The 26,619-nt window shown below is 36.6% G+C and overlaps 3 protein-coding genes across 8 annotated transcripts; 2 read left to right on the forward strand and 1 right to left on the reverse strand.

Moving 5' to 3' along the window:
• Positions 1–1,121: 1,121 nt before the first annotated feature.
• LOC111254611 (uncharacterized) lies at positions 1,122–4,173 on the reverse strand. Of its 4 annotated transcripts, none has more exons than XM_022815627.2 (4): positions 3,988–4,173; positions 3,048–3,259; positions 2,544–2,755; positions 1,122–1,869 (listed from the first exon to the last, which is right to left on the reverse strand). In XM_022815627.2, the coding sequence occupies exons 1-4, from the start codon at positions 4,156–4,158 to the stop codon at positions 1,487–1,489; spliced, it is 978 nt and encodes a 325-aa protein (XP_022671362.2). In that variant the 5' UTR covers positions 4,159–4,173; the 3' UTR covers positions 1,122–1,486. The 4 variants fall into 4 exon arrangements, with proteins under 4 accessions (XP_022671362.2, XP_022671361.2, XP_022671360.2 ...); XM_022815626.2 differs by having other exon boundaries at positions 1,122–1,872; XM_022815625.2 differs by having other exon boundaries at positions 2,412–2,755.
• Positions 4,174–7,686: 3,513 nt separating this feature from the next.
• LOC111254775 (uncharacterized) lies at positions 7,687–16,147 on the forward strand. Of its 3 annotated transcripts, XM_022815966.2 has the most exons (9): positions 7,688–8,147; positions 8,346–8,631; positions 9,294–9,659; positions 11,470–11,865; positions 12,304–12,435; positions 13,059–13,189; positions 13,587–13,691; positions 13,904–14,119; positions 14,864–16,147. In XM_022815966.2, exons 3-9 carry the CDS (start codon positions 9,311–9,313, stop codon positions 15,227–15,229), a joined length of 1,695 nt encoding a protein of 564 aa, XP_022671701.1. In that variant the 5' UTR covers positions 7,688–8,147; positions 8,346–8,631; positions 9,294–9,310; the 3' UTR covers positions 15,230–16,147. The 3 variants fall into 3 exon arrangements, with proteins under 3 accessions (XP_086831996.1, XP_022671702.1, XP_022671701.1); XM_086975870.1 differs by having other exon boundaries at positions 7,687–8,532; XM_022815967.2 differs by lacking the exon at positions 8,346–8,631 and having other exon boundaries at positions 7,687–8,321.
• A 1,635-nt stretch (positions 16,148–17,782) lies between these two features.
• Positions 17,783–26,307, forward strand: LOC111254596 (TIM double twin CX3C motif protein). Its single transcript, XM_022815597.2, has 4 exons — positions 17,783–18,093; positions 23,004–23,051; positions 23,808–23,900; positions 25,144–26,307. The coding sequence occupies exons 1-4, from the start codon at positions 18,007–18,009 to the stop codon at positions 25,345–25,347; spliced, it is 432 nt and encodes a 143-aa protein (XP_022671332.1). The 5' UTR covers positions 17,783–18,006; the 3' UTR covers positions 25,348–26,307.
• Positions 26,308–26,619: the final 312 nt, after the last annotated feature.

Below are 26,619 nucleotides of genomic sequence, written 5' to 3' on the forward strand. Positions count from 1 at the left end.
ACCAAATGGCTATTGAGCTGCGCCAGCAAGCGTGCGGTAAGAAAAATAAAGTTGAATGAATAGTAATGCATAGAGAAATGTAAAACTAGGGAGGCCAACGTTAAACTATGGTGTCTGTGTGCTTCACTCGCATGTTTAATTTGACACTTGTCACATTTATTTTGTGGGATTTTCTGGAATTTGTGGGAATTTAAACTAAGCTTGTTAGCAGCCTCTACTGTGCCGTCAGGTGATGCCGTCTATAGACTCCATATCCGATATCGCTTTCGCACGCTTGACCGCACGCAGATCATGGCTTGTACGACACAAAACAAAGGCATCCTTTACAAAACTACGGAGAATGAAAAGCAATTTAAATAGCAATCTATCTTTTTTCACAAACTATTTCAGCCTCTTAAAGAGCCTCAACATGGGATTATGGTGGAACATGAAAGTAAGTCGAAAAATTGAAAAAATAATTGATGACGGGGCGACAAACGGCTTTGGCTGATTTGGTCGAGCGAGTCAGGTCAGTAACAAAGAAAACAGTAATTATTATGCCTAATCCTTGCATTATCGCATGACAACTACCATGCAATACGCCCCGAATGATACAGCCATGCAAACCAGCAGAGTATTAATCTAAAGTAATTCAGCCTACAACTACATTATTCTGCATCCTTTACGATCAAGGCAGGGTTCGAAGAAATTCTTAGTTGCTTCTACCCTTGCACTATCGTGTACGATCTACAGTTCGTTCTCAGATAACTGCTTCATAGCGGTAAATGTAATGAACTGAATTGCACTGTTTTTAACTACATTTTGTTTCCATCTAAGTTTGATATTGATGAAGCTATATTTCCCGAAAGTTTGGTTTTATATATAATCTGTACACATATTTGCGTACTATCCTACTAATCCTAGACACACGTCTGCTAGAATGCCTAACGGCGATACCGGACATAAAACATAGACCTTCCTGGAACAAACCTGCACAAGGGCTTTCTAGACTAGATCTATAAAGTTATCTAAATGCTCATCAAATCTGTCTTGTTTATTTTACGGTTAGTACTCTATTCTCTGGTAGCTCCGCACGCAAAGTGTCTTGGATTAGACACGTCACTGAAACCATTACACATTGCTCCGTGACATACAAATCAAGTTTTCATTTATACAAATCAGACTAGATTTTATTTCACACTCATTGTCTTGTATTATATGTTACAGCTCCTTTCATTGTAATGTGTTTTATACTGCCGTTAACAAAGAATAAAACAAACTCAAAACTTTAAATGTCAAGTTGCATACGTTGTGTCGTTTTTGTCATATTGTTTCTTTATAACAAGGTTTTATAGGTAGTATACAAATATACCTAGATCATCGGAAACTTATAATGGAAATGCTAGTAGCGTCCGACATTTTTATCAGTGTAATACGCTGATTCTATATATGTTCTGTGTTCAGCAGAGTATATTACGAAGCAAATTCGATAAACCACGTTCTAAGCTTACGCATCATCAGTAAGCAATCGGTAAACAGTGTCCTCTTTCACGTTTTCCGGGACGGTTGAAATAGATGTCCCACTTCCTTCAGTCATAATACTCCTCTCGGTGGTGCTCTCTTCCTGGGAGGTCTGTGTTCCCACAAAAGTAGAAGTGGACACTCCTTCTCCAGTCAGTACAGTCGAAAAGACGCTGCGTGGCTCGACGCTGACACTCGTTGGTGTTATCCCATAGGTTTTTTGATTCTCGTGCAATCCGCTTTCCGTGGTCACAGGCTTGGAATTGCTGTTTTGTTGTTGGACCGTCACAACTGCTGGCGTTGAAATGGCGGGTTCCGCTTGTCCGGCAGATTGAGGCTTTGCAGTACTAACATCGGCCACAGAAGGTCCTGCTAGAGCAGTAACCAGATTCAAGATTCAACTAACCATTGTAACTAATAAAATGAAAATATTTTCAAGAAGCCTGTGAAGTAACTATTCTTTAAAGTATAGAAGATGAAAAACTAACGAGATCTTTTTCATCTTTGCATAGCGCTGGACCTCCTCAGCACAAGTATTCCAGTCGAAAGCAAAGGAAATTCTTGATGAAAAAAACAACGTAAACATCGGCAACATTAACGCTTATTACTTATTTAGTACTCGTTTATAGACCAAATAAAAGGTACTGCTGCTAGTATTAAGTAGAATTCCTGATCAAGTAACGTACAGTGTACCATACATTGTATTTCATCTTAGGTCCGGCTATTCGAAACCGAGTTTCACTCGATCCAAGCATGATTTGTTTAGTTCAAGATACTTTAATTTTTAAATAATTTTAGTCTCGTCTGAACTAAGCTCAACCACATAATAGTACCTTTTTTAATAACAGGCACTGTATCGAAACAAAGTATTGAATTCAGTCCACCGCGGTTATTACAGAAGATATTCTCACCATTGGTTCCGCTTATATTACTGTTGTTACCGCTCCTATGGGAATTGTGGTGCAGGAATAGCACGGTGTTTCGTGCCGGTTGGAAACTGAATGGCATTAAAATACTGCTGAGTCCAGCTTGCGGTGGAATACCTCCTTGTATCGGATGTTGTTGCTGCTGATGATGGTGCAGACGGTGCGGGCTAAATAGAACTTCGTTGAAGTTCCTTAGAGCATCCGTGAGCGTATCATGCTTTGCCTTGAGGAAGCCCTCGATGTTACGCAATTCTTGTACCGAACGTCGACTCGGGAATTTTCCATGTTCTTCATTTGCAGCTCTTTTCTGTCGGGTCAGCGTAAGCATCCTACATACGCAGTCAAGTGTTTTTCCAAGTTGTCATTTTACGCCTAATAATGTCACTGAGTAATATCTACTCTAACAAAGTATGATAAAAGAAAGGTTCCATTTCAATCCTTCCGGTTTGAAGGACCTCCACACGGGTAATTCAAAACACACAGTTTTTGCCGTGTTCCCTACTAGGCTAAGTCTTTCGTACTTCACTTAGATAAGAAATCATGACTCTTGAATGCCGGTACAAAAAATACGAATAGTATACGAATAGGAAAAAGCGATTCAATCATTTTAGCACTACAGACCTAGCAATGTCGGTTTTAAGGTCGGTCGCAGACTGAATTTGGTTAGTTGAAGACATCGTGACTTCGGTCGTCAAATTTACATCGGGGAATGACCTTGTAAATTGGCGCCTTAGCCAAGGAAAAATTGTTAAGAATTCAACTACGGAGCGCTTCGATAAAGAGCGACTCTTCTCGTAGGGTTGCACATTCAAGGAGCCGTCTCCAAACACGGCCTGGGAATTAGACAAAAATTACAATGTTTAGACGCAGCATTTGAACCCTGCAAACCTTCCATAATAATAAAGTTACCTTAATTTATATATACCAAGTTAAATAAAAAAAAATTCAAGAACTAAACAATCGTCTTTTAGAGTTATATGCTTCATTTATTTTGACATCACTTACACGCACTCCAATGCCATAGCTGTGCCTAAGATCTCGATTTCTTTTCTGTGCTGCCATTAAACTACTCGAACCATTATGATATTTATCGACAACCTATTGACAATATATTAGCATCCAGTATAACACAACATAATTTCTCAGAAAAAGGTCTTCAGGTCACAAATGGTATTTGCCTGTATGTTTTACATACGAATTCCCAACTTCAATGTTAAGCCTCAACCCTTTTCATGATATTCCATTTAAGCTCAAACACTTCTAAGTTTATCGACAGTAATCAATCAGAAGTTTAAGTTTCACGGTTCCATCCATTTGTTGAGATAAAGGGACAACCGAAACTAGTAGTAAATGAAGAGCACTATCTCCTGATGACTAGCACAAATCTAATAGTAACCATTGCTAATGGAATCAATCAAACACCGCACACGTTTATGACTAAGATAATTGTAAGCTATACAAGACATCTGTTCTAATCCATTCACAAATGTTGTATAAACGGAGAAATGCTTCCACACATTGTATATATTGGTATTTTGGTAGATAAGTAACGATAGCTTACCTGGGCGGTACAAGCTAAACAAGCCAGTACAGCGACGGCCAAGACCAACTTCCCTGGGATCTTCATGATGCACTCTGACCGGTGAACAGATCGAGCGCGACTAGTCTGGCATCTAGCGAAGACGTTTGGCGTTGCATCCGTATTGTAGCAGGAATAGGGACGGAACGTCATGTGGCAAGCAGGTGTGAGCGTGCTCTGCACGTTTTAGTTCACTTACGTTTGTGTGCTAAAAAAGTATGACAGAGTACATGATTTCATCAAAGTATATCATCCTAAATTGTAGGTGCTTCATTGTTTACACAAAGCAAAATTTCCCAAAAGATACCACACAAAAATGTCAATTAAGTTGAATATGCAGGTGTACGCTAAGTATACTATTAGAAGGTGCTTCGACAAGATGATGGCCTGTTTCTCTTGATCTCAGATACGTATACGAGCAGCTAATGTCTTGGAAAATAAGGATAAATTGCAAGAGAACTAATAAGTGTAAGAACTAATAAGATGTGAAATCGGGGTTAACGATCTGCTTACAAACAACAATATGGTCATTTTTTGAGTTGTATTATCTGTTAAAGGATACAACGTATTTTATAAACTCCCTAAAGAAACATGACTACTTTGTTTTATGTTGCAAGAGTCCAAAAAGCTAAAGAGAAAAGACAAATTTCTTGTTCGACTAGACACTGATACCTATTTCTGTCATGCTGAAAATCCTAAGATTGATTGACAGTGAAATCCTAAATAATAGTCTTCTCCAAAAATATTCAATAACTTATACTCATTAAAAAATTGAGGTGCATGCGCAAACCGGCTAGATGTTTCAGGAAGTTTTAATAAATCATTTTCTTTGTCTAAAAAGGATAAAGAGTAATATCCATTTTCTAACAGTAATTAATCAGCCATTAAAAATATAAACATGCTTTTTCGACTTAACAGTAACCTGTGAGCAATCTGGCTATTTGCGGTTGCATATGTTAAACAATTTGCCCCAAAGTCAGGTTCGAGATTCGAATCTGATAGAGCTTCTATCTACTCTGAAACAAGTAACTAAGTTGGAAATAAGTCTATACAAAAGATCATGTTTAAATCGTTATGAATTTTCAAACGGCATAGCCGCCACAACAGTATCAAATATAAACGAACGAATTTGGTTAACTATAGCCAGAACACAATTTCAATAACTCAAATACATGGTTGAATAAAAAAAGAACCAATGCTCTTTCTACAAATGATCATTACGTACCCCTCTGCAAGTTGGAGAGCGACTGGTGGACTTTGTAACGTGCTTTATTTAAATATTATCTTAATAACATATTGTCTCAATTACGCAAATCCTTTCAGTATATGCATTATATATTATAACGAGTAATTACATTTTTATTAATCAGTGTTCTTCTCTACTTTATGCAGTTGCTCTTGATTATCGTTGCACTAATGATGCATTAGTGACTACTAAAGTGACAAGCCTCGATCTAATTACATAGAGGTTAGGAATTTTTTACTTAGTCTGAAAGGTGCCAGCAACATGTTTGTTCTATAGGTTGTGATTTCTCTAAGGATTTCGCGTAACAAGTCACAGCCTGTTTACTTAAAAATGCAATGCCTTAAGTCCTTACGTGGCTAGGGAAGTTGTCATGTAAAGAGTAGGCTGGAAGGTTTTTACCGAAATAAAGCAGTGCCAATGGAGCAATTTTCTGATTCCTATCTCTAAACCTACCTTTACTGCCTATTATGAAAATTCAGATACCCAATACGGGTTATTTGATGAGCTACTTCGTATTGTTTTAAAGCGATATTAATGTTGTTTGTGTCTCTTGTTTGTAGTGCTATAAATAGAAGTTTTGTAATGAAACTCGAAGTCCATCCTATATTGTGGTGCCCGCCTGGCTTGCTACACGATGATAAATCATGAAAAACAAACTAGATGTAGGTAGAGGGAATAAAAAAATCATATAAGAGATCAATATATAATGTAATAAATGTTTAAAGTCTAAACTGCATGCCGACTGAGCATAATGTAAACGTTTTTATAAATGTTATGTAAAAACGAAACAACACTAAGACAGTATTAGGACGTTCGAAAATCTTGAATGCGCTCGACAGCTTTCTTGATTTCGAAATTTGCTCCGCAGTTTCATTATTACCGCAAGTTCAGCAGAAACCGTTATAGCATGATTACTCGGCGTATTAAACGAAAATGAAACATAGTAGAAAAATATTTATTAAAAATATTTTCTGTCTAAAAAAGCTGACCTTTTTCTACCTCCATATAACGTTTCTTGTTATGTTTGTAATATGTTATGTTTGTTGTATAATTGTTTCGAAATGCTCTCACCGAAGTTCCGGTATGATAACTGAAATCGGCAACTCTACTCATAATTAACCAAAAGGATAGCAATGCATAATGCAATGATCAACGTTGCATGGTTTTTAGGTTGAAAGTGGTAATAAAATTTAAAAGTTCCCTTCCGACCATTTTTGGCGTGATAAATGACGGGCCTCTAACAAATTCTAGAAAGTACTCCAAATACTTTGAAAGAATAGAAAATCAGAAATACATTTTAAAGCTTGAAAGAGTTGTACTTTTTTAACGGTTTATATTATTTCAAAAATGATTAAACTAACTTTGTCAGTTTTCATTATGAAGATTATGGTCAAGCGGTTAATTTCGAAAGATATCTGTTTCTACTTTTCTTATGTATAACACAATGCGCTTTATATAAAAACGGATTTATATTATGTTTTCGCAAGCTAAGGTAGATAAAGTAAAAAAGAAAAGCTAGATAAACAGTCGTATCTCTTGCCACGTCGCAAACAAGTGATTCCAAAATGGCTAAATCTATACGTAGTACCGTCCACCATACTATCGACGCCGTTTGTAACTACTACTGTAGTGCTATATAAAACAGGAGGCCATTAACAGAATGTTTGACCAAATAAGGTATGTCAAAGTCATTACCAACGGAACGAAGAAATTATAAGTGAACACATATGCAATATATCATTAGGAGTAAAAAAAAAGGAGGGACCTAAGTTGTGGCAATCCAACGGTATATGGCAAATGGCCATCGGGTTGAGGCACGCATTACTGCGACCGTTGTAACAACACGTAGCATAAACTGAAATAACATTTTTTACTAATCTGAATCAAATCTGGAGAGCCTAAAAATAAAGTTACGATACCTACAAATACATCTGCGAAGAAATAAAAGCATAGATACACTTATCTGGTCTGGGAAAAAAATAATTGCGACAGAAAGCGTGTTTATACCCGTACTAATGCTGAAATATGACGAAGCATTTCAATTCATAATACATAGATAAAAACAGCTTTAAGTTGCCCTGCAACTTGTTTGATGTAAATCGCTATGTTTGTTTAATGACAAATTCATGCTACGAACATAAGAAGGAACAGACGGGGCGTAACAATCGAACTAGCATCTTATTTCATGTTCTGAAGCCACTGGCAAGTTCTCTTGAGACAATCTTCAGGATTACCGATACCTTCCAATATTGTCACAAAGCCTTGCATTAATTCTAGTTGAGATAACTGATCAATCGTAACGGGGTTGTAAGAGTTCCAAGGAGATTTTACACCCATCCAATCATATTTTTAAATTAAAATTTCCTACATTTGGCCCTCTGATATCTTATGTTCAAAGGATAAAAAATTCTATTACAGTGCAGATGACTTTTAGTTCACACGTGCCATATTATGGATCCGTCGCAATCGGCAAAGATAAGTAGACTTTTTATCTATTTTATCTGTATTATGCCTTTGGCTACAATGATTAAAATCGACTTGTGACTTTTGCACTGGACAATGAAGCATGCAATACAGGGTGGTTGGCAAATCTATAAAATCAAGTAGCTATACTATTAGTGGATAAGGTGATAAACCTAAGAAGGTTTTCTGATTTTGTTTAAACGACTATTTTTGCTAGCATTTACAGTGCAGAGACCACGCAAAGTTAGAATCTATTTAGCTTTTGCTCTTAACCAGTCTGCTTTCTAAGTCGTCTTTCTATCAAAAGCGAATGTTAAACTTGGCACCCAGTTCGTAGCAGACTGTAACGGCGCGCTGTGTTTGTAAACAATTAACAAAAACATTGGCTTACCGGCCAACAAGAAAGCACACTCTTAGTGCAGCTCAGTATAAGGTGGAACATTAGAAGACTATCTTATAAGCCTAAAAGTGCAATTCATTTACTAATAAGAGCTCTATAGTCTACTTAATTATCTGAATAGGGGTCAGTTGGCAAAGTGCAAACGCTAGTTACTTGGCAGTGGATTTAAGTGTGTGTCGAACTCTGGCAGTTCGTGAAGTGTTCATGGTTCGTGATTTTTATTATTTTCAGACCGATGTTAATGGATACTGCTACTTGAAAAGGTTTATTTATTGACAAGATCGGACAGCAACGATTTTTGAGTTGAAGCACTGTTCTGGGTTTGCTATGAAAGGGGTTTAGTCGCCTTTCCAACCCACGAGGCGACTTCATGCTTCTGCATTTTGAGAATGCACTGAGGTTTCGAGATAAGCCATCGGTATGAGGCTTTTGGCCATACAGCAAGCAGTATATCGCCAAATATTATCAGCGTATAAATATTGAGTGATATAACAACAAAGAGTTTTATACGAAAAAGGTAATAAATGCACTTTACATTGTTTTGATATCTTCCCTGCATCACTCCCATTCCGTGACTTTTCAGCGCTTAAACAATAATCTGTCTTTAATTGTAATAAATTAGACTAGACTACAGTGGTCTGTTAATAGGCTATTTAATAAATAGGTATTTTATTTGTGAATTTACAAAGCAAGCAGGTTTGTTTGAGATGCTAAGTGGTTAGTTGCTTAGATGGATTAGACTTTTTATTTGAACTGAATGCTAGATCTTGAATATTCTCTATATGAGATACTCTAAGTTGTTAAAAATATATTATGTAATTTTGTATTTTTAGAAGAATAAAGGTTAATCGATTGATTTTGAGATTTTTTTCAAATTATTACTCACAAGTCATTATTATGACTAACCAGTGAAGTAAAAATCGTGTTCTGTTTATTGGCAACCTTAAAAGCAAGTCAAATACGCCCTTTCGTTGTTCAGTTATTCAATGTACCAACTACGTCTGGTGAACGTTAGTTTCATTATTTGTCTGAGACGAAATGCCTATGCGGAAGTTTGGTTCCATCAAAAAAACTGTTCCTGTTGTCATGTAGGAAAAGTGAATATGAAATGAATAAAAAAAATACTGATGATTTCTATCTCAATGCGCACGTCTACATCAATTTGATTATTTTTTTTAGCAATCTTAGTGTGCACAATGTCAGCTCCGACGTCGCCCGTAAAACGTGTCTCCTCTCGCACACCGAAGTTATCGGCAAAGATGATTGCTCTTGAAGAGGAAGTCAGTCTTAAACGAAGAAAAACTCTTGAAGCGGCAAAATCAGCACCACCAGTGACAGCAGCTGCAGGTGGGACAGTAATAACGACAACAGGTCATAACCAGCAGCAGCTGCCGACTGCATCAACAGCCGCAATCAGTGAAACAGACAGCACTATTGCTGTTGTTGCTGTCGCTTCTGGCATTAAGAATAATTCTACATCTGCGACGACCACAGGACAACCAATATATTCGACCCCTGCTGCACCATCGAAGCAGAAGGCTAAAGGTATTATTATGAGACACGATTCAATCTTAACATTTCAGGTGGGACAAATTAAGTTATTCTGTATCGAATAAGATAATAATTATAATGAACGAGCCCATGTATTTAAAATCATATTATCGAAACGTACCGTAAGTAATGGCAGATGTTTCATCTAGCAAGACACACAGAGTTATATTAGTAACGACTTCATTTATTATGTATTTGCTAGCACTTCTCAAAACTCTTTCCTATTTCTCAACCAATTCTTTTGTTTCTTATCGCCAGATATTTTGTTGTCTGGTGTTGAAAAGCTCGTACAGCCAGGTTTATAAGATCCCTTTCATTATCAAATGTACGGTTACGAATTTGCTAGTGATTCACTAGAGAAAATGGTAATCCATGGCGTGAGCTCTGGAGAATATGGTGGGTGCAGAGGGTCTTCCACTCAACTCTCTCAACAGGGTGGCCTCCACAGTTGTCGTCATATACGGTCCGGCATGTTTGCTAAGAAGAAGAACTGCTCCGTTTATCGCACGTTTTTTGTTTGATAGCCTCGTTCAACCAATACTACTGGATCAAGTACAAATCCTTGTAACTGTCATGCTTTTGTCAATTATTTCGGCGTCGCATCAAACAAACCATGATTTTTTTGGATGAAGATCTGACTTGATCTTAGGCTTGGGCGCATTTCCCGAAACTGCATATTCTTTTATTTACTTTATATCGAAGGGCAGATATTTCTTTTCGTTATCGGCAACAAATTTATGCACAAATCTGTTATTATGGCTGCGTATTGCTCGGTGCCGGGCAAAATGTTGATAGACAATAAGAAGCCATGTTGACTCATGCTCCGCAACCGATCTATAGGGCTCCTAAATTTTAAGTAAATCTCAAAGATCCAAAGTGCTTGTTAATAGTTCTGTAACTGCAGTACATTTTCTTGCGCAGTTCGCGAATTGTCTGTATGCAGTCTTCTTTAAAAAAGTCATCGGGCCGCTTCCATTGACCTTAAATTGGGATCAGGGCGGAGTATATTTTCCTGTTCCGAAGTGACATTAATAAATTTTAAATAAAACACTTTCGAATAGCCCTCTCAGGTACTGTATGAGGCACGCAAATATCCTACCTTGTTTCAGAAGCTTTTCAATTTCCGCAAAAGGCAAAATGGGGTAGCTGATAAAAATTTACTTTGTTTTACCTGGGAACTTCATCCTTAAAACCTGAGCTTAACGTAAAGTTCCGTTCATTGCGCAATAAAATTACAACAAATTCAGGAAGGAAAGGGCTGTTTTGAGTGGTGTATAGAAATAAACAAAGGGTAGAGAGGTAAAAACAAACATTAAAAACAAACGGCCATTATTTATGTTTTTATCTAATATGTGGGCAATCGCATACAGCTGCACCTTATTGGTTAAAGTGAACTCGTAAAAGAGGAGCATAATCGTGTCGTAGGGTGGTGTTAACTCAGGTTTTATTCTTTATACGAATAACTGACGCTGACAGGAAATGACATCTATTTTTGTAGATTTGTACGACATTTGTTTTAATTTAAAAATAAAAAGGTATGTTAGCCTAAACAAACTTTAGTTTTCTAAAATAGTCAGCTGTTATCAAATGACCAAATTTATATCTCAAGTCGAGAAGCGGTGAAAAGGTCATGATGGTGTGTAGTAATTGTAAAAATCGATCTTAGGAATACGGATGACGAAAATCGTAAAGATTTATTGAAGTGTAAACTCAGGATTTATAATCGGATTGAGTAAGACTTGTCTAGGCAAACCATGTTCTATTGATCCACATAAATTGCTTCACAATTTGACAATAATTTTAGGCGGTACATGCAGTTCAAGTCAATCAAACAGCGCTCGAAACCGAAAACGCAAGTCTGGATCAAGTTCGGTTAAATCTGCCGGCAATAGCCCACGTAAAAATAGTAAAAATTCCAGCGCGAATTTAGTTCCGCCGAACGTTGGGACTTCACCACAGCACGTACCAATACTTCCTGCCACTTTAGATCTTCCTTCTGAAAAAGAAGCTCCCAATCAAACGGCCCAGCAAGTTGCCCTTATTCGTGGTGCAATGGGCACCACTGGTCGGGGCGCGGTTTCCGCAAAATCTGTAGGGTCAACTCAGCCCGTGGACCGTTGTGCGCCTAGCTGTAGCAGCGGTAGCGGGGGAATGTACGAGGAAAGTGAGCTGGACGTCACCCAATTCACTACCGATGGAGGTGAAGTCTTATTTCTTAAATTTATAAGCAGGAGATTTTCGATTTCCATTAAAACCGAAAATAGATATTAAGCTATTTTTAGTATAATTTAAATCAAAACATTTGTCGACAGTCAGAAAAATTATATCTAAATCAAATCAAACGTTTCTCAAAAGGTATAATTGATTACAAGACTCGACTTAATTAGAAAAATTTCTGGGATACTGGATATGTCATTACCAGTTTAGACATCTTACTAAAGCGTCTGATTCGGTTTGTTATGTGTCTCATTTACAAAATGTCCTTTGTTAAGTGGCAAGGATATATAAAGAAGGCCAGGAATAAGCAACCGACACATTTCAATAATAGTATGCATACATATCACTTGCCTTAATTTGTACTTATATATACTTACATTAAATGACTTTATCTCTCAATTATGCTATCATTATTTTTTAGGTGGCGGCGGCTGCAGTTCGTCGCAACAGCTTCTTCTAGTAGATGATACTTCAGAGTCAACGATTTCGATGATGTCACTGGGTGTCACCTCGGGATCTTCCGGACTTCCTGCCGCTCCTGTGAACCGCGCAGGTGAAGCATTTAATACTTCGCTAAGTCATTATTATGCCTTTGTTCTTAGTAACGCAATTATATACGAATATATATATACGCTTATATACGAATGCTATGTATGTTCACACTCCGGCTTTTTACAATGTCCTTAAAGTGGGTCCATATATTTGAAACGTAAGGTACTGAAAAACAAAACAGGCAACTTGTGAATGCAGTCTGCTTGATCGAAATTATTATTTGTTATTAGAATACGGAAGAACGTTTTCGATCGTATGGAATCGATGGAATCCTTACCTCACGATAATTACTATATCTACTTAACTGAAACGTAATGAAAAGGTCTACCAATCTAAATAATCATAATTACGTGGTTATTTTTTGCGAATAGCCGGCGTCTACTGTTGCTTCAGAGTAGCAAAATTAGCATTGCAAATATGTACTTTCGGAAAGATTCGTTTGTTAATTTTGGGTACCCTTAGTTATTCTCGTGACTGAAGAAACGTAACCTTTTTATTAGGAATTTTTATATCATGGGTATGCGAAAATCAACATAAACTAATTACCACATTCTGAAGCGTGGCATTAGTAACTAGATTACATATGTATGTGTCTGACCTCATGATGCCCCTGTTCATGTGAAGGTGGTGGTGGAAAGGAGTCGAAAAAGAAAAAATCGGGTACTGGTGGAAAAAAACTACAGGAAAACAATGCAAGTGAAGACGAGGCCGAGGAAAAGTGGCTTATGGCAATTGAAGCCGGAAAACTAGAGGAGGTACGAGTATGCATATCTGCTTTAAATGTAATGTTTAGACATAGGTAGGCCTGCTCCAATCGACCAACACAGGCTCTTATTAGCCTTATATTATAATTAAATGGAATTTATTACGATTGCTAATGATCTGAAGGCGACAGGTAAGAGTTGCAAAAAAGCATGCGGAAGCCTGGTTCAAACTTCGATTAACCTTGTATTTGTTAGCAATGACTAATGCGCCAATGTGTTTTGCGGAGAGATATATAACTATATGATACTACCCAACAAACTAGGGCAAACTGCACCCATACCGGTTGGTAACAACTAACTAACACACACCAAATAAGCTTTGCAGAAAATGAATAAACGGGTTTTGTCATGAATTCTAATCGAGGATATTTAATTTGTGTTAATTCAGGATGCGGAACTTCGATCAATGAAAGACCCGGCGTTGATGACTGCACGACAGCGTGCTGTGGTTGAAGCCAAGCAGGCTCGAGTAGAATACCTCCAGCACATTCAGGCAAGTATTGAGTTACAGTAGTCAGGATTGAGGACTATATAATAGTCTACGTAGAACAAATGAATCAAACCTTTTACACCAGTTTTGTCTTTCTTTACTACAAAACAGGCTCACATCGTGCTGTAAAGCTCTTTGTTAAGATTAGTTAGCACCGTCGCATTGTGTTCGAACACACATTTTATCACAGTGATTTCCAATTGATTGCATTATAGGCATTACACGAAGCCTGGAAAGACCAGGCAGCAGCAGAACAACTTAGCTCGGAAGTTTTGGAGAAGAGAGCTCAGAAAGCTGCTAAAAGGAGGCAACTGGCAGAGGAAAAACGTGATAAAGAAAAAAAGGATACAATTAAAAGACTGCTCAAAAAGGCCGATTCGCGGCAAAAAACGAAAAAGCTGCAGCGGAGTAAAGCGCAGATGGTTGCCAAGGTACATATCTATAGATATGTTAACATTCACTATCATCTAATTTCAGGTTTACAAGAACGTAAGATCATAGTTGACTTGTAGTACCGATATTTTCGATTCGTCTAAACCATATGAGTCACCACTGCTCAAATCGTGTTTCTAACCTCATTCATCTTGAGCCATGGCAACAAGTACTTTATATATCGAGCTGTTCCAGGATAACTGGGCTAATGGTATTTTATATGTCGACATTTCTTCAGTTCATTTTTTCTTTTTAATTACAATGGATGTTAAAAATAACGTATCCAAAAAAAAAGTTATTTCGTTTATTGGCTTACTCTGAATGCTGGAAACTTTTGAACATGCGTGGCCTACAAAAACAATATCTTTGCTATTGCTTCAATTGAAAAAACTTCCATTAATGACCTTTTTGATTTGGTTAGTCGCCAGAACTGTATAAAGAGACATCCGTTCTTCAACAAGATCACCTTGCGCTATTTTTCGTCACCCCAGGGCTTTTTTTGGCAAATTTGGCGATTTGAGTCAAGCCGCAATTTGCCTTCATTGCTTCACTAGATCCAAAAAAAATCTTTAATTCAAAAGAACAAAAGCCAAATGCTGTCAGATACTGCTCATTTCTTCTCACTCTCACGCACGATCCTTGCCAAATAAATTAATTCAAAATATAAATAGTGCAGTAAACGCAGAGCGGTCCAGATAATAGACGCATCAAATTACAAAGCTATTTGTGTACTTTTTTTGAAGGTGTGCTATCGATATACCTACGAGGGAATGACAGTCAGCTTTCCTGTTGAAACCCCTCCAGCTTCATTGGGAATCGATGTCACTTCTAAAAGGGCTCAATATCCCACTCCGGTACTGTGCTCCAATGTTGGCTGTGCCAATCTCAAAAAGTATCAGTGCAGTTCGAATGGTCTACCTGTTTGCAGTTTGCAGTGCTATCGTCAAGTGTCTCTTGTGCCGCCTTTGGCTCAGCTGCTCGAGTCAGCGGCTGCTGGTTCTCAGGCGGGGACACCAACAGCAGATGGCCCCACAAAACCTGCAGCCAGTCATGCATATTCCAAAGGAGACACTGCTGCGACTACAGTGGCGCCTACTGAAACTGTTTAGTTCATGTATTATTTCTCTAATGTGTTATCAGAATTTTCACTTTATGATTGCGTTACAAAACAGTTTGAAATCACAGGAAATTGACTAATGAACATTAGGTTGGCATGCTACCACCATTTAGGGTTGGTCATATTGGCTCCTTATTCATATTGGCTTCAAAGGGTAACATACATATTTTTCCTTTAAGATACCTCTTACCATAATAAAAGGCCATGTTTGCCTCGCTCTATGTCCCTCCGTGTTGCATCTTAGTGGTACAATTATTTGTCTAATTCGTTTAACTGCGGCTAAAATGCAATACCACCTATTATGTCACGATCTAATGTAAAAATATTATAATCATTACGGGCCTTGCTTTGTTTAACATTGTATTTAGATTAATGAGCCAATATTATGTGCATTGCTTTCCGGTTTCGACATTGCCCTACGCATTCAATATTATATTTAACAAGTGAAACAAATGATCAACAGTTCTTTTTAACTGATCTCTGATTTTATAGTTTAGAGAGTGACGGTTATATTGAGGTCACAGTAAACAAACAACGTTAGTAAAACCAAACTCCTTTTGTAATATATGGTCGAACTGCAACAGGGCAACAACGTGGTACGCAGACTATATTAGTTGACAGGTAACGCAAAATAACTTTCGGCAAATAGTAGACAAGCAAGATCGTCGAGATTTACATAAAAAGGATTTAAAATCATATATAGGAAGCATTGAGCTGCACTGCATTTGTATTATATATTGTAATATATCAACTGAAAACCCGTACAATAAGAGTTTTCTGTATAGTAATTACGATGAAATTAAGTTAAATTTGTCGTTGTCTGCTCATGGAAAGACTGAGAAATACCCGTAGCAGATAAATCGAATTTTATGTGATGCGAGCTAGTCCAATAAAGCGATTCATTCTGGAAGTGTGTCAATTGATTTCCAATATCGTAGAGCGCATTTAATGGCGTAAAAAGAGACAAAAGAAAAAGCTGATTGGGTAAAGCGTAAGTTTACATTTAAAAAAAAAGGTATGTTTAAGTGCTAAAAGTTTTCCTTGACATGCCTCTTGCATACCTTCTTAGATAATTTAAGATCGAATTGGCGTTAATGTTTCTTCGACATTGCATGGTTTTTGTGTTCTATATTTCTTAGTGAATGTAGGTTATTTCAAACCTCCGCCGGAAAAATACGGTTTGTACACGAACATTGTTCGAATTGCTTCCTTACAGTTTAGTCGAGGCAAAAATTCCTTTTTCCGTCCTATTCATGATTATTTGAGGATTTTTAGTCTAAGTGTTCCTCTGAGCCAGTTTCGAAATTTCATGAAACATTTATCGTAGAAAAATACACTGAACTCGCATTATGTTCCACTATCAAATGACATTCAAAGAAAAAGAGAATCAAGATTTAACGTAGATGATACGCTATTGATAAGAGAAAACGAACACCGTAAGGTTCTGTTAATTCTTTACAAAGTTGTTTTGCCATGCTGATTTTTACCTTTTTAAAAATCATATTCTTTGTGTATTACCTTTAAACTATATATCTCATCTACATAGTATTCATTTTTATAACTCTCTTCAGTGATAAAAAAAATTAGTGTAACAGTTATGGGCCTACTCATTACTATTTAACTACTTTTCTGCATCACTCCAGTGCGAAATTTTCCGCTAACACTTATTATGTGCTATGTCAATTCTTACTGATTTGGTATTTATATATATGACTTTAACACTTTCTTTATATGAAATTTACAGTGAAATTCATGTAAAAGTCTACATATGCACGTGTATGTCCCGATAAATCCTTTTAAAAAATTGCGCTGTGCCGCAAGCTAATGGACATTATTGGTGCTAACTGGTTTTAGCCCTGTGCAAACAACTAAAAAGGAAATACGAAAAAAGCGAGCATACCAGTTGTTCATAGACCGAATTAAACTAAACGTCTATCTGTGCGTATTCTGGTTATTTAGTTCAACCGAGAATGACCTCTCTACTTTCACTAAAACAGACTTCTTTTTGTTACTCATATGCGATGATTTTATTTGACAGTAATCCTATTTAAATGATTAGCTAATAAAAACGCACGTTGTCTAAAATTTGAATGAATTAGTTCTTTGCAAAAGAAAAGATATTGCTATAAAAGTAACAGAGGATGAATTATAAGTTGCTCTTTATTCTGTTATTTTGCAATCCAAAGTCAGCCCCTTGCGATATCTACCGTTCCGGCGTTTCTTACGGTTACCCGTCTAACTTGTCTCAGAGATGTCTGCAGATACTACTTTAGCTAACTTCTGCTTGGTCTTATTATTTGCATTATTATCAGTTCATTTTGTCTTGTTTTCTATAAAGATAATTTCCTGTGCCTCATAGTTTCATAGTCAGCCTCATAGCGCAACATTGACTACAGAGTCCCTTAGAATGGGACCCTCATTTGAATGTTCTTTTGTACAATAGGGTCATCGGTGGCGGTCAGCTGCGTGCGGTAGAAACAAACTTTAACGAAGCTCTCGTAATATTTTGAAGCAGGTGGCGCCGTCTGGCGGAGTTCGATTTCAGCGGTCGACGGGTTGTCTGTGTTATGGTTTCCTGTGGTGGTTAGTATAGGCGGGCAGGCGAATCTTCGCGCAAGATAAGCCTGGCTTTAGTTATTAAAGTTATTGTACTGCCAACAAAAATTATATAAGCTACCACAAATATAATTAAAATCTGCTAACGCGCGAAGATCAGGCATTTCCGTTTGGCTTTAGTTTGACTTCTTCACTTTAATATAAGTTGCTAAAATGGCAGAGAAGGCCGGCGAACGCGTGCGGAAGGCAATGGAGAATGTCATCACTGAGCTAGATAAAAGCAAGCTGCGCCGAATGCAGGTTAGTGTACTTTTTGTTTTTCGCGGTTTACATCACTTAGCGCTCTCTACTTTTAATGCAATCCATTCATGAAACTTACCTTTAGTAACCCTGCCTCACATGCTTCAAATGGCAAAGTATACAATTATTTTAGGACGATAAGCAGTCGTTCTTCTGTTGAAGCTCCCGATGGAGCAGTTAGTTGTTCAACTTCCGTATTAAACAATCGAGTCTGTGCCACTTTGTTCTTTTTTTCGTCAAATCATTTTGAAGTTGTTCTGAATGCCTCGATAATTAGATGTATTAAATACAAACCATGAGAAATCTTATGTCTTCATATAATTTAAGGAAATATAGTGCTCAAGGATGATACTGTTTATTTATGATCAATAGATGCGAAGCTAGCAGTTGCTGTCCCGTCTGTATAGCCTATGTATGTGTTGACAGAGCGGAACTATTTACGCTATTTTGGACAATCTCACCTATTACTGTGTTGATCCTCTGACAATATTATCAAAATGCTAAGCCTGAAATAAATGAAAACGCTATAAGAATGGGTGTTTAGCTCTTTACTGTTACTAGTCTTTACCCACTCTGCAACACTGAATTTAAGTTGTCAAATTTTTTTATGTCGGTAAAAATGGTTAAACTATTATTATTATTAGGATTTCCCACAAATTAGCTAGCCTTCCAGTAGTTGAGATTAATGAATACAGTGTTAGCGTGCCTCTAACATCCCGGCCGATAGCAGTAGAAAAAAATCGTATTTTAGTGAGCCACGCAAATTTTTTTCGCAAAGTTAATTAAGAGAAATGGTTTTACCTGAGAACGGCTTAAATGGTTAAAGAATACAGCTACGCATAGGGTAACACTATGACGAGCATTAAAAGGTAAACTTTTTTTGGTACTTTCATGCCATTTGGTATAAAATACTAGGTGAATAAATGCATTCAGTGAGTTGATAGTTCTCTCACACAAGTGTTTTAAATCGATTGTGAGGTTAGGGCAATCAGACATGCAAAGTTAAGCAGTCTCACTCTAAAAATTCACTAAATGTTTGTAAAAAAGAAAACACTTGGCACGACTCAGCTAAATTGCGATCTCCATCTTACTGGGGACCGTTACGACCGTACCCTTACAGAACAAAAAAAAGATTGCCCCTATCGAGCAGATATCAGCTAGAGCTACGCTTTTGTGTTATGTAGCATAACTTGGTGTGCAGTAATCGATTCTACGTGTCTGTTTTTATAGAGAAGATATTCACTTAGTTAAATTGTTAGTAGTAAATGTATATACCTCTGCAAAAAGGAAATCAGTATTTAAAGTTGCAATTTTTTTTTTGCAAGTCAGCTAATTATATAGGCATAACCTGCCGTTGAATCGAGCTTGCGCAATCGATTGTTGTATACTAGATTTTGCTGCAGGTAAGAATCATGTGTTAAACGGACTAAAAAATTTATTATAGAAATGGATTTGGCTGTAATAGTTTGTTTCTGACTTTCTTGTCTGACAAATAAGTCTGACCTAGTTGTAAGTAGTAATTGTATCGACTGCATAACAACCAATCTCGGCTCAAATAGTGCGAGGGGAACGATGACCGTACTTCTCAGCATCAGCGTTGTTGCTTTGGATTCATTAATTCTGCTGCTGCGAGTTTTACTTTCGAGCAGATGTGATTAGGTTTGACGGCCAACAGACAAATTCTCTGCCTCAATCTAACAATTGCTCGAATGTTAGCTATGGAGTGTTGCGAAAGTAATCATTAGGGAAGGCATTTTGGAGAACACATGTACGCCTATTTTTTTTTTTGTACACCAAAAATTATCATAAAAGTTTACAGTCTCGGGAACTTCAGAACTTACGAGAAAAGTTCACTGTTCTTATCGTTAGGTCTGTTGTATTAAACAACCATGAGCATTATTTTTGAAAGACGTTCATGGTTTACCTGCTGTGCGTGAAAACAATCTGTGCTTTTCTGCTAAATGAAGTCACTTTGTATCCTCCAAATAATTTTTTAATCGCTTTTTAACCAATTAATTTTTTATTGCACGGTGTTTAGGGCGAAATGTCTTTAATTCAGCTAGCAGATAACTTAGTTAAGGGTAGAAACAAGTAATTTTAATGTTTTTTTTTCTGTTATATAGTGAGCAATCTTTGTTCTTGCGGATCTGATTTGAATTGTAAAGACCACATGCAAGAGCTTCAAATTCTGATTCTAACGATACTAGTTTAGCGCGCTTCAAGTTTTATATATGACATTCATTTCATATTCTGTCCGACAAAGAAAAATTCGGTTTGCATTAAATCGAAGTAGGAAGAAAAGCTAACGTAGATTGAATTATTTCTACTGGGGCATTCAGAACCAAAAAAAAATCGTGCAAAGATGTGGTTTATGAACTATACATTTCAGGTTTACGATGATTTAATGGCAGCGTCCGTATAGCATATTATTAAATATCGCATTTTGTTTGCACCAATAAAACCCTGTAGGTGTAATCAGTAATTTCGTCCTAAGTGATGCTCAGAACGGGGCTTAAATCATCCAAGCTTCGATTATTCTGTAAATAGCGCACGTTAGGCATTGTACAGGTCATACACCCACGAAGATATCTAGAAATGATTAAGCTATGAGTCAATCAAATGTTACGGAGCACAACGGAGCGTTTATAATGACATTACGTTCTATGTGAGAACAATTAACCAGACGTTCTGTGTTTTTAAAAATAATTAAGTTGACGAGTTAGGTGCACAGCATATGTTGTAAAGCTCTATTGAAATTAACTGATCACGATTTTAAGCAGTATGCTTTATGGCAGCTGGCATAAAAATCTACGAAAAACCTAACAAAATTGGAAAAGCCTTATTGCGCCCGCCCTGAGAACAAAACTCGTGTTTACGAGTTGGTCCCCAGCGGCTCCTCTGCGTTTACATGTTGCCCGAATGAATTACCTTTCAGTATTGCTCTAACTACCGCCACGGAGAATCTTGCTGGATTCTTCTGAGGTTTCTTTAAAAGGCCTTCTGAAACGACAGGATAATGATATCAGCAGCTCCCGTAGCTATTAACGCGTTTCTCCTTCTATCCTTAAGTTTTTGTCATCTTCTGTTAATACTATGATATTAATCAGCAGTGGCTAAGGTGTTTTTTGCATTTTTCTAGTTACCGGCAACGTGCTCAAAAATAAGCTCGTTCAAATCACGTTGCCTAATTTATAGCAGAGAAATGACTATATATGTGCAGCCAGATGGTTTCTACATCAAGATAACATCTCGAAGCAATTCACCTAGGTCATGCAAATACGAGAAGTTAAGGGTTGCGCAAAGCAACCTTCAGAACAGTAATAAAAAATGTACATGCTGTTTATGGTTTATTATAACTATCATGATAAATGTCGACCTTTTTACAGGAAACTGGTGCCTACTTCTAGTAATGCACAACTTTTGCAAATTATTGCACTCTATAGTAGTGTATATATTTCAAGTCGAATCTTACATGAACTGTTTGGACTAAGAGAAAAAAAATAAATCGACTTAGCCTAAATAATTCAATGAAAAAATAGAATTACTTTAAGCTTGATTTTTCGAATGAACAATTTGAGAAATGCGTAGCAGTCTTATTTAGCTGAACGCCATTGTAAGTTTAAAAGACGGTGGGCTTTTTTGTTTACAAGTATGTTTTTCCAAAAGATTTTTGTATGTCAATTTAGTGGAAAATTAGGATAAGAAACATGACCAAATTATATAATAATGGCACAAATGTCTGTCATTGTAAACGCTTTGACATGCTTGCAAATGTTTTTGTTGAGGCGTACGTTATAAAAACAATATAATGCCATTTCAAAAATAAGCAATTTTTACATACTCTTATATACTATATAACTTTAGATATTAAAGGAAAAATTGATCGATTAGTTGCGAAGTTAGCCGAAAACATGTTGGATCATAATTATTTCAGGTCAGTATTATAATCTACGCAATATCAACTGTAATTTGTAGATAGGTATAAAATCTGGAGACCGCACTTCGTTTTATTGCTCTATCTTTGCCGAGCAGTGAACCTTACTACTGAAACTATAACAGTGCAGTTGCAGATCGGTTGGAACTAAGCTAAAGTGCTCGATAAAAGTTACCAGATCAATGAATTAGTAATTCTGAAGAACTATTACCAACACCAGATTGATGCGGCTTGCATTGATCAATCTTACATGTTGTCTAATTGCTCTATGAAACACACTTTGCTTTACAAGCCTTAAATCGCAAAACTGGTAGGTTCGACATTATTATTGTAGAGGAGTGCACCGATAATAATTGATACATGTTTTCATCGGTAAAGACTTACTTTTTAAGGCTTAGATTTTTGCTCACTGTAACAAGTTATAGCCGAAGTGCAGGTTGCGTGACCGTGTGCGTATTAGATATCAAATGAGAGGATATTATCGGTACGCCATTGAATTGCCTTGAATTACTTGCTTCTTAAAATAGGAATCAAGTAGTTTTTTTACGATTGTTTGTGGTATCACAAGGTCTGAATGTAATTTTTAGCGGAAGCTTATCATTACCAATATTTCATCCAAAAGCTTATCGCCCACGTCGTAGAAAAGACATAATTTTAATGTTTTCAGGTAGAAGGTGTCATGAATCTACGTTGCATAAACCTAACAAAGCGGCGAACTGATATGAAGAACATATAATTTTTGAAAAAATACCCGATAATTACTTTTTATATTGTGCGTATAAGCACAAATATTTTTTGAAGTTGTTAGTGGTCAGGCGGGTGTGCATTGTAAAAAAGCCTATCAGGCCGGTGAGCACGGGTTAGTGCAAAAGTTATATACGATGTAGCCTTATTAAAGGCGTATCTATGATCATCTTAATACGTCGTCTATTAACAAGCGTTTTGTATCGCACGACTGCTTTACTATTGTTTTCAGCGCGATATGCATTTGTGCGCGGCAAAATGCTGTGAAGACTCAAGCAAGGTAAGATTCATCCTAATCTAAACATGTTAATTATATATAATTTCTACAAGTCATAATTATGGGTTATACTGTCTCCATTAAATTTTATATATTGGATTATAAAGCGACATTTAGGGATCTATTAGATTGTTGGACACCCCAGAAATGATTTTTTAAATTGATTCTCACTCTATTAGTAACCATGTCATTTAAGTAAGAGCTTGAGATTAAGTCTTCGAGTTTTTTAAAAGAAATCATCAACATAATTAGATTTATTGAATTTAGGATGAACATTGAACCCTCTTATTGTGTCTAAAAGTAAGCGCTGTTACATGATAGTTACTATATAGGCTTACATAAATTTCCTATATGAGTAATGTAAGGCAATTGCTGTAATTTCCAGAAAGTAAATAATGTCCATTTCATCACAAGTATCCAGCCTTTACTTACAAAAAAATAAATGAAGTTGACAAATTTAAAGAAGTTTTTTAAAAAAAAAAAGTTAACTTACTCTAATTTGTAGTTTTTGATTTAAAAGTTAACGGTGTTTATAGAATTTATTTTTATCGTTCATCTTGTAGCCATTTAGGTTTACGAAAAGAAACTGTGGAATATAAATTGCCTAAACATTTACTAGTGCATTTTGACTTTTTGTGAATAATTGAATTTTATAGATCTCAGGTAAAGTTCTGTTTTCCTTATAATTAAAGTGTATACTGTCTGTTCTTTTGCTAGGTACATGTTTTCTAAATTCTTTATTATATTTATCTTTTCTAGAGCATTGAAGGTGTTCACCATTGCGTGGAAGGGTGCGGAGCTGACGTAGGGCAGGCGCAGTCTGTTGTGCAGTCGGAACTGAACAATTTACAGGTATGGAATTGAAAAGTTAGTTATATTTGTAGGTAATAACGGCCTGTTAGAAAAATCCACACTATTGGTAAGCTACGGATTATAGATGAAAAACACTGTTAAATGGGCCAGCTTTCCACTACTTTAAATAAGATATATTTGCACTATAGATAAAATCTACTCAGAAAACGTGAACAAATAAAGCTGTAAGCAGAATGTTCAAAAACGCACAAAGAGTGAGGAATTCATCCTATTTAAGCTAATGCTTAATGAAGTTCTCTTCCCAGCGCTTTATCTCTAATTGGGCCGCCAGTCTCATGCAATGCCTAACAGCGATTCTAGACGTAGAACTTTAAATTTTTATCTAAATTTTAAGGAATGGACAGATAGGCTTTGAGTATTTATGTACAAAAAAATGTTTGAAAAAAATTAATTTAATTTCCTTAGGAATTCACGTAATTTAGGTCATTCTACCTCTCAATGAATAACCATTCAAATATTATGTATACGTTTTGAAATGCAAAAGAGTATTTGTGCATTTACCATATGCGAATTTCTTAGTTCAAAAACTCGCGCCGCTTTTATACCTTGGCGGCGACTATTTTAGGTCCGAGCTAAAAACACATGTGTCGTAGCTTTGAATGCGTACGGTATGTTTAGAATGAGAGTGTTATGGCCTGTAAGCTAAACAACCCGTTACGGTCATCGACTTCCGTTTAAGCAAAGAGTGACATATGTAAGCACAAATGTCGCTAAGTTTCCTTGATTCGTGTATTCGGTTTAGTAATTATTTGCTTAATAATTGCAAAGCATGACTATCCAATCAGCAAAATGAACTATTGAAGTAAGTGCCATCAGTTTCAGTTTAGGGCAACATAGTTGTCCGAAGTGTGGGGCTGTATGCCATCTTCTTGACTGTTAAACACAATCCCTTTACATTAAAGGAGTCTCTTTGCGCTTAAAATGTAGTTTAGAATCACACCATCATTTTTGGCACAGATCTATCTTGTCTGCTTGCAACACAGACGTTGGCAATCGATATTGCTTTTTTTTTTACGCATCAAATACAGTGCATTAGTTGAGCTACGATGGAAGATGCTCTGCGCATTTATATTAATGTGTTTGTATTTGAGAAAATAGTCTGTTTTTGTCCGTATATTCTATCTGGAAAATCAATCAAAAATTCGGCTCCTAGGTACATCATGCTTCTTCTTTCGAACTGTTTATGTTGAAGGCTAACTGACCAATGTATTGTCTACTTCAGAGCAAATTACAACGCTGCGTCATGTCTTGCCAGGATGAAATTCGAGAACAGATGCCTGCGACAGCTAGTGAAACAGATGCTGATAGGTATCGGGGTCAGTTTGAAAATTGTGTTGTCAAATGTGCTGACACTAACATTGACAGCATTCCAGCCATGATGAGAAGAATTAAGGAGCTCATCGACGCTCAAATCTCAAGAAAATAGCACCCCATTGTTAACGTTTAGGTCCATATAAAATAGATAAACACATAAATCTAAAATATGAGCCAAGGGATTTGTTGATCGAATATGAAGAGAATTCTTACGCTATGTTCACGGTAATTTTTTATGAGGTTTTGCAAGGCATGATTGCAAACGATGAAAAGATTGATTGTGATGTCATAAGCTTGCGTACATTTTGTCCGGGTGCATTCCAAAACAAATGAAAGTATAGAGAGAGTGCAAAGTGAACTAATATTACTTCACACAAGCGCTTATATTATTTAAAAGATAAGTGCTTGTGCCATGAAAATAATAGGTAGTTTGCGAAACTTTATTTTTTCAAAAGTTGCGAAATTTGCAGGCTGTTGAGAGTGGTTTTAATGATTGGTGGTGATTAAAGCTCTGGATGGCTTTCTTGATTAGACAATAACAATATTTAAGATGCTGGAATCACCTGAAGTGCTGTACGTTGTAGATGCAGTACGTTCAATTAAATGCTAAGTAATGCGTGTAAATTTGTTCGCGCGTAACTGCACTTTGTGACAGATCTTTTGACGTGTTTGATTGCGGCATTGATCGCAGTAGATGAAAACGTAATAACGAATAGGACTATCTGGTGTAAGAATTCAGTATAGTGTCAACAAAAATTTAGACGAATATTTATTGGGCGCGAATTTTATTGCTGAATGTAAATGTTCGTCTTGCATACGACTGTCTTATGGTCATATGGTGTGTTGCTTAAAAGAAGCATAACATTTCTGCAGTTAGAAAGCACAGAATTTAATGTAATATAATTAGCAGAAATCAAACTAGTAAGAAAATAAAAACGAAGCGAATCGGATTAAACTCTAAACGAAACGACGAACGGAAACGGTTGGTATATTTTATTGTAGTGTCATTTCGTATATTGTTATGACGATGTGTTAGAAATAAATAAATTCAGCTTGTTCTAATATTCGTAAATGTTTTGTTATCGTAATTTGGTTTACAAATACTTCGCAGGCAATGGTAACTAGGTTTGGAGGAGTGTAAAATTTCATACACATATCACAACCGTTTTCATAGCCGTGTAGCTGATTCGACGCATATGCCATTGCAACTCAAATTTTGCTATCAGACATAAAATAGACATTGCATAGCGGAAGAGCTAAAGTATTAGATTTGATACATGAAACCTAGTGTCAGATGCTGTTGAAATACTTGACTGAAAGGTTATGCCGAAGGAAATGTTTCATATCGTACGAATTCAACTCCCGGGAACTTTCGGTCGTATGA

The sequence above is a fragment of the Varroa destructor genome, unplaced genomic scaffold (genome assembly GCF_002443255.2).
Source record: "Varroa destructor unplaced genomic scaffold, Vdes_3.0 BEIS01000007.1, whole genome shotgun sequence".
Taxonomy (NCBI): domain Eukaryota; kingdom Metazoa; phylum Arthropoda; class Arachnida; order Mesostigmata; family Varroidae; genus Varroa; species Varroa destructor.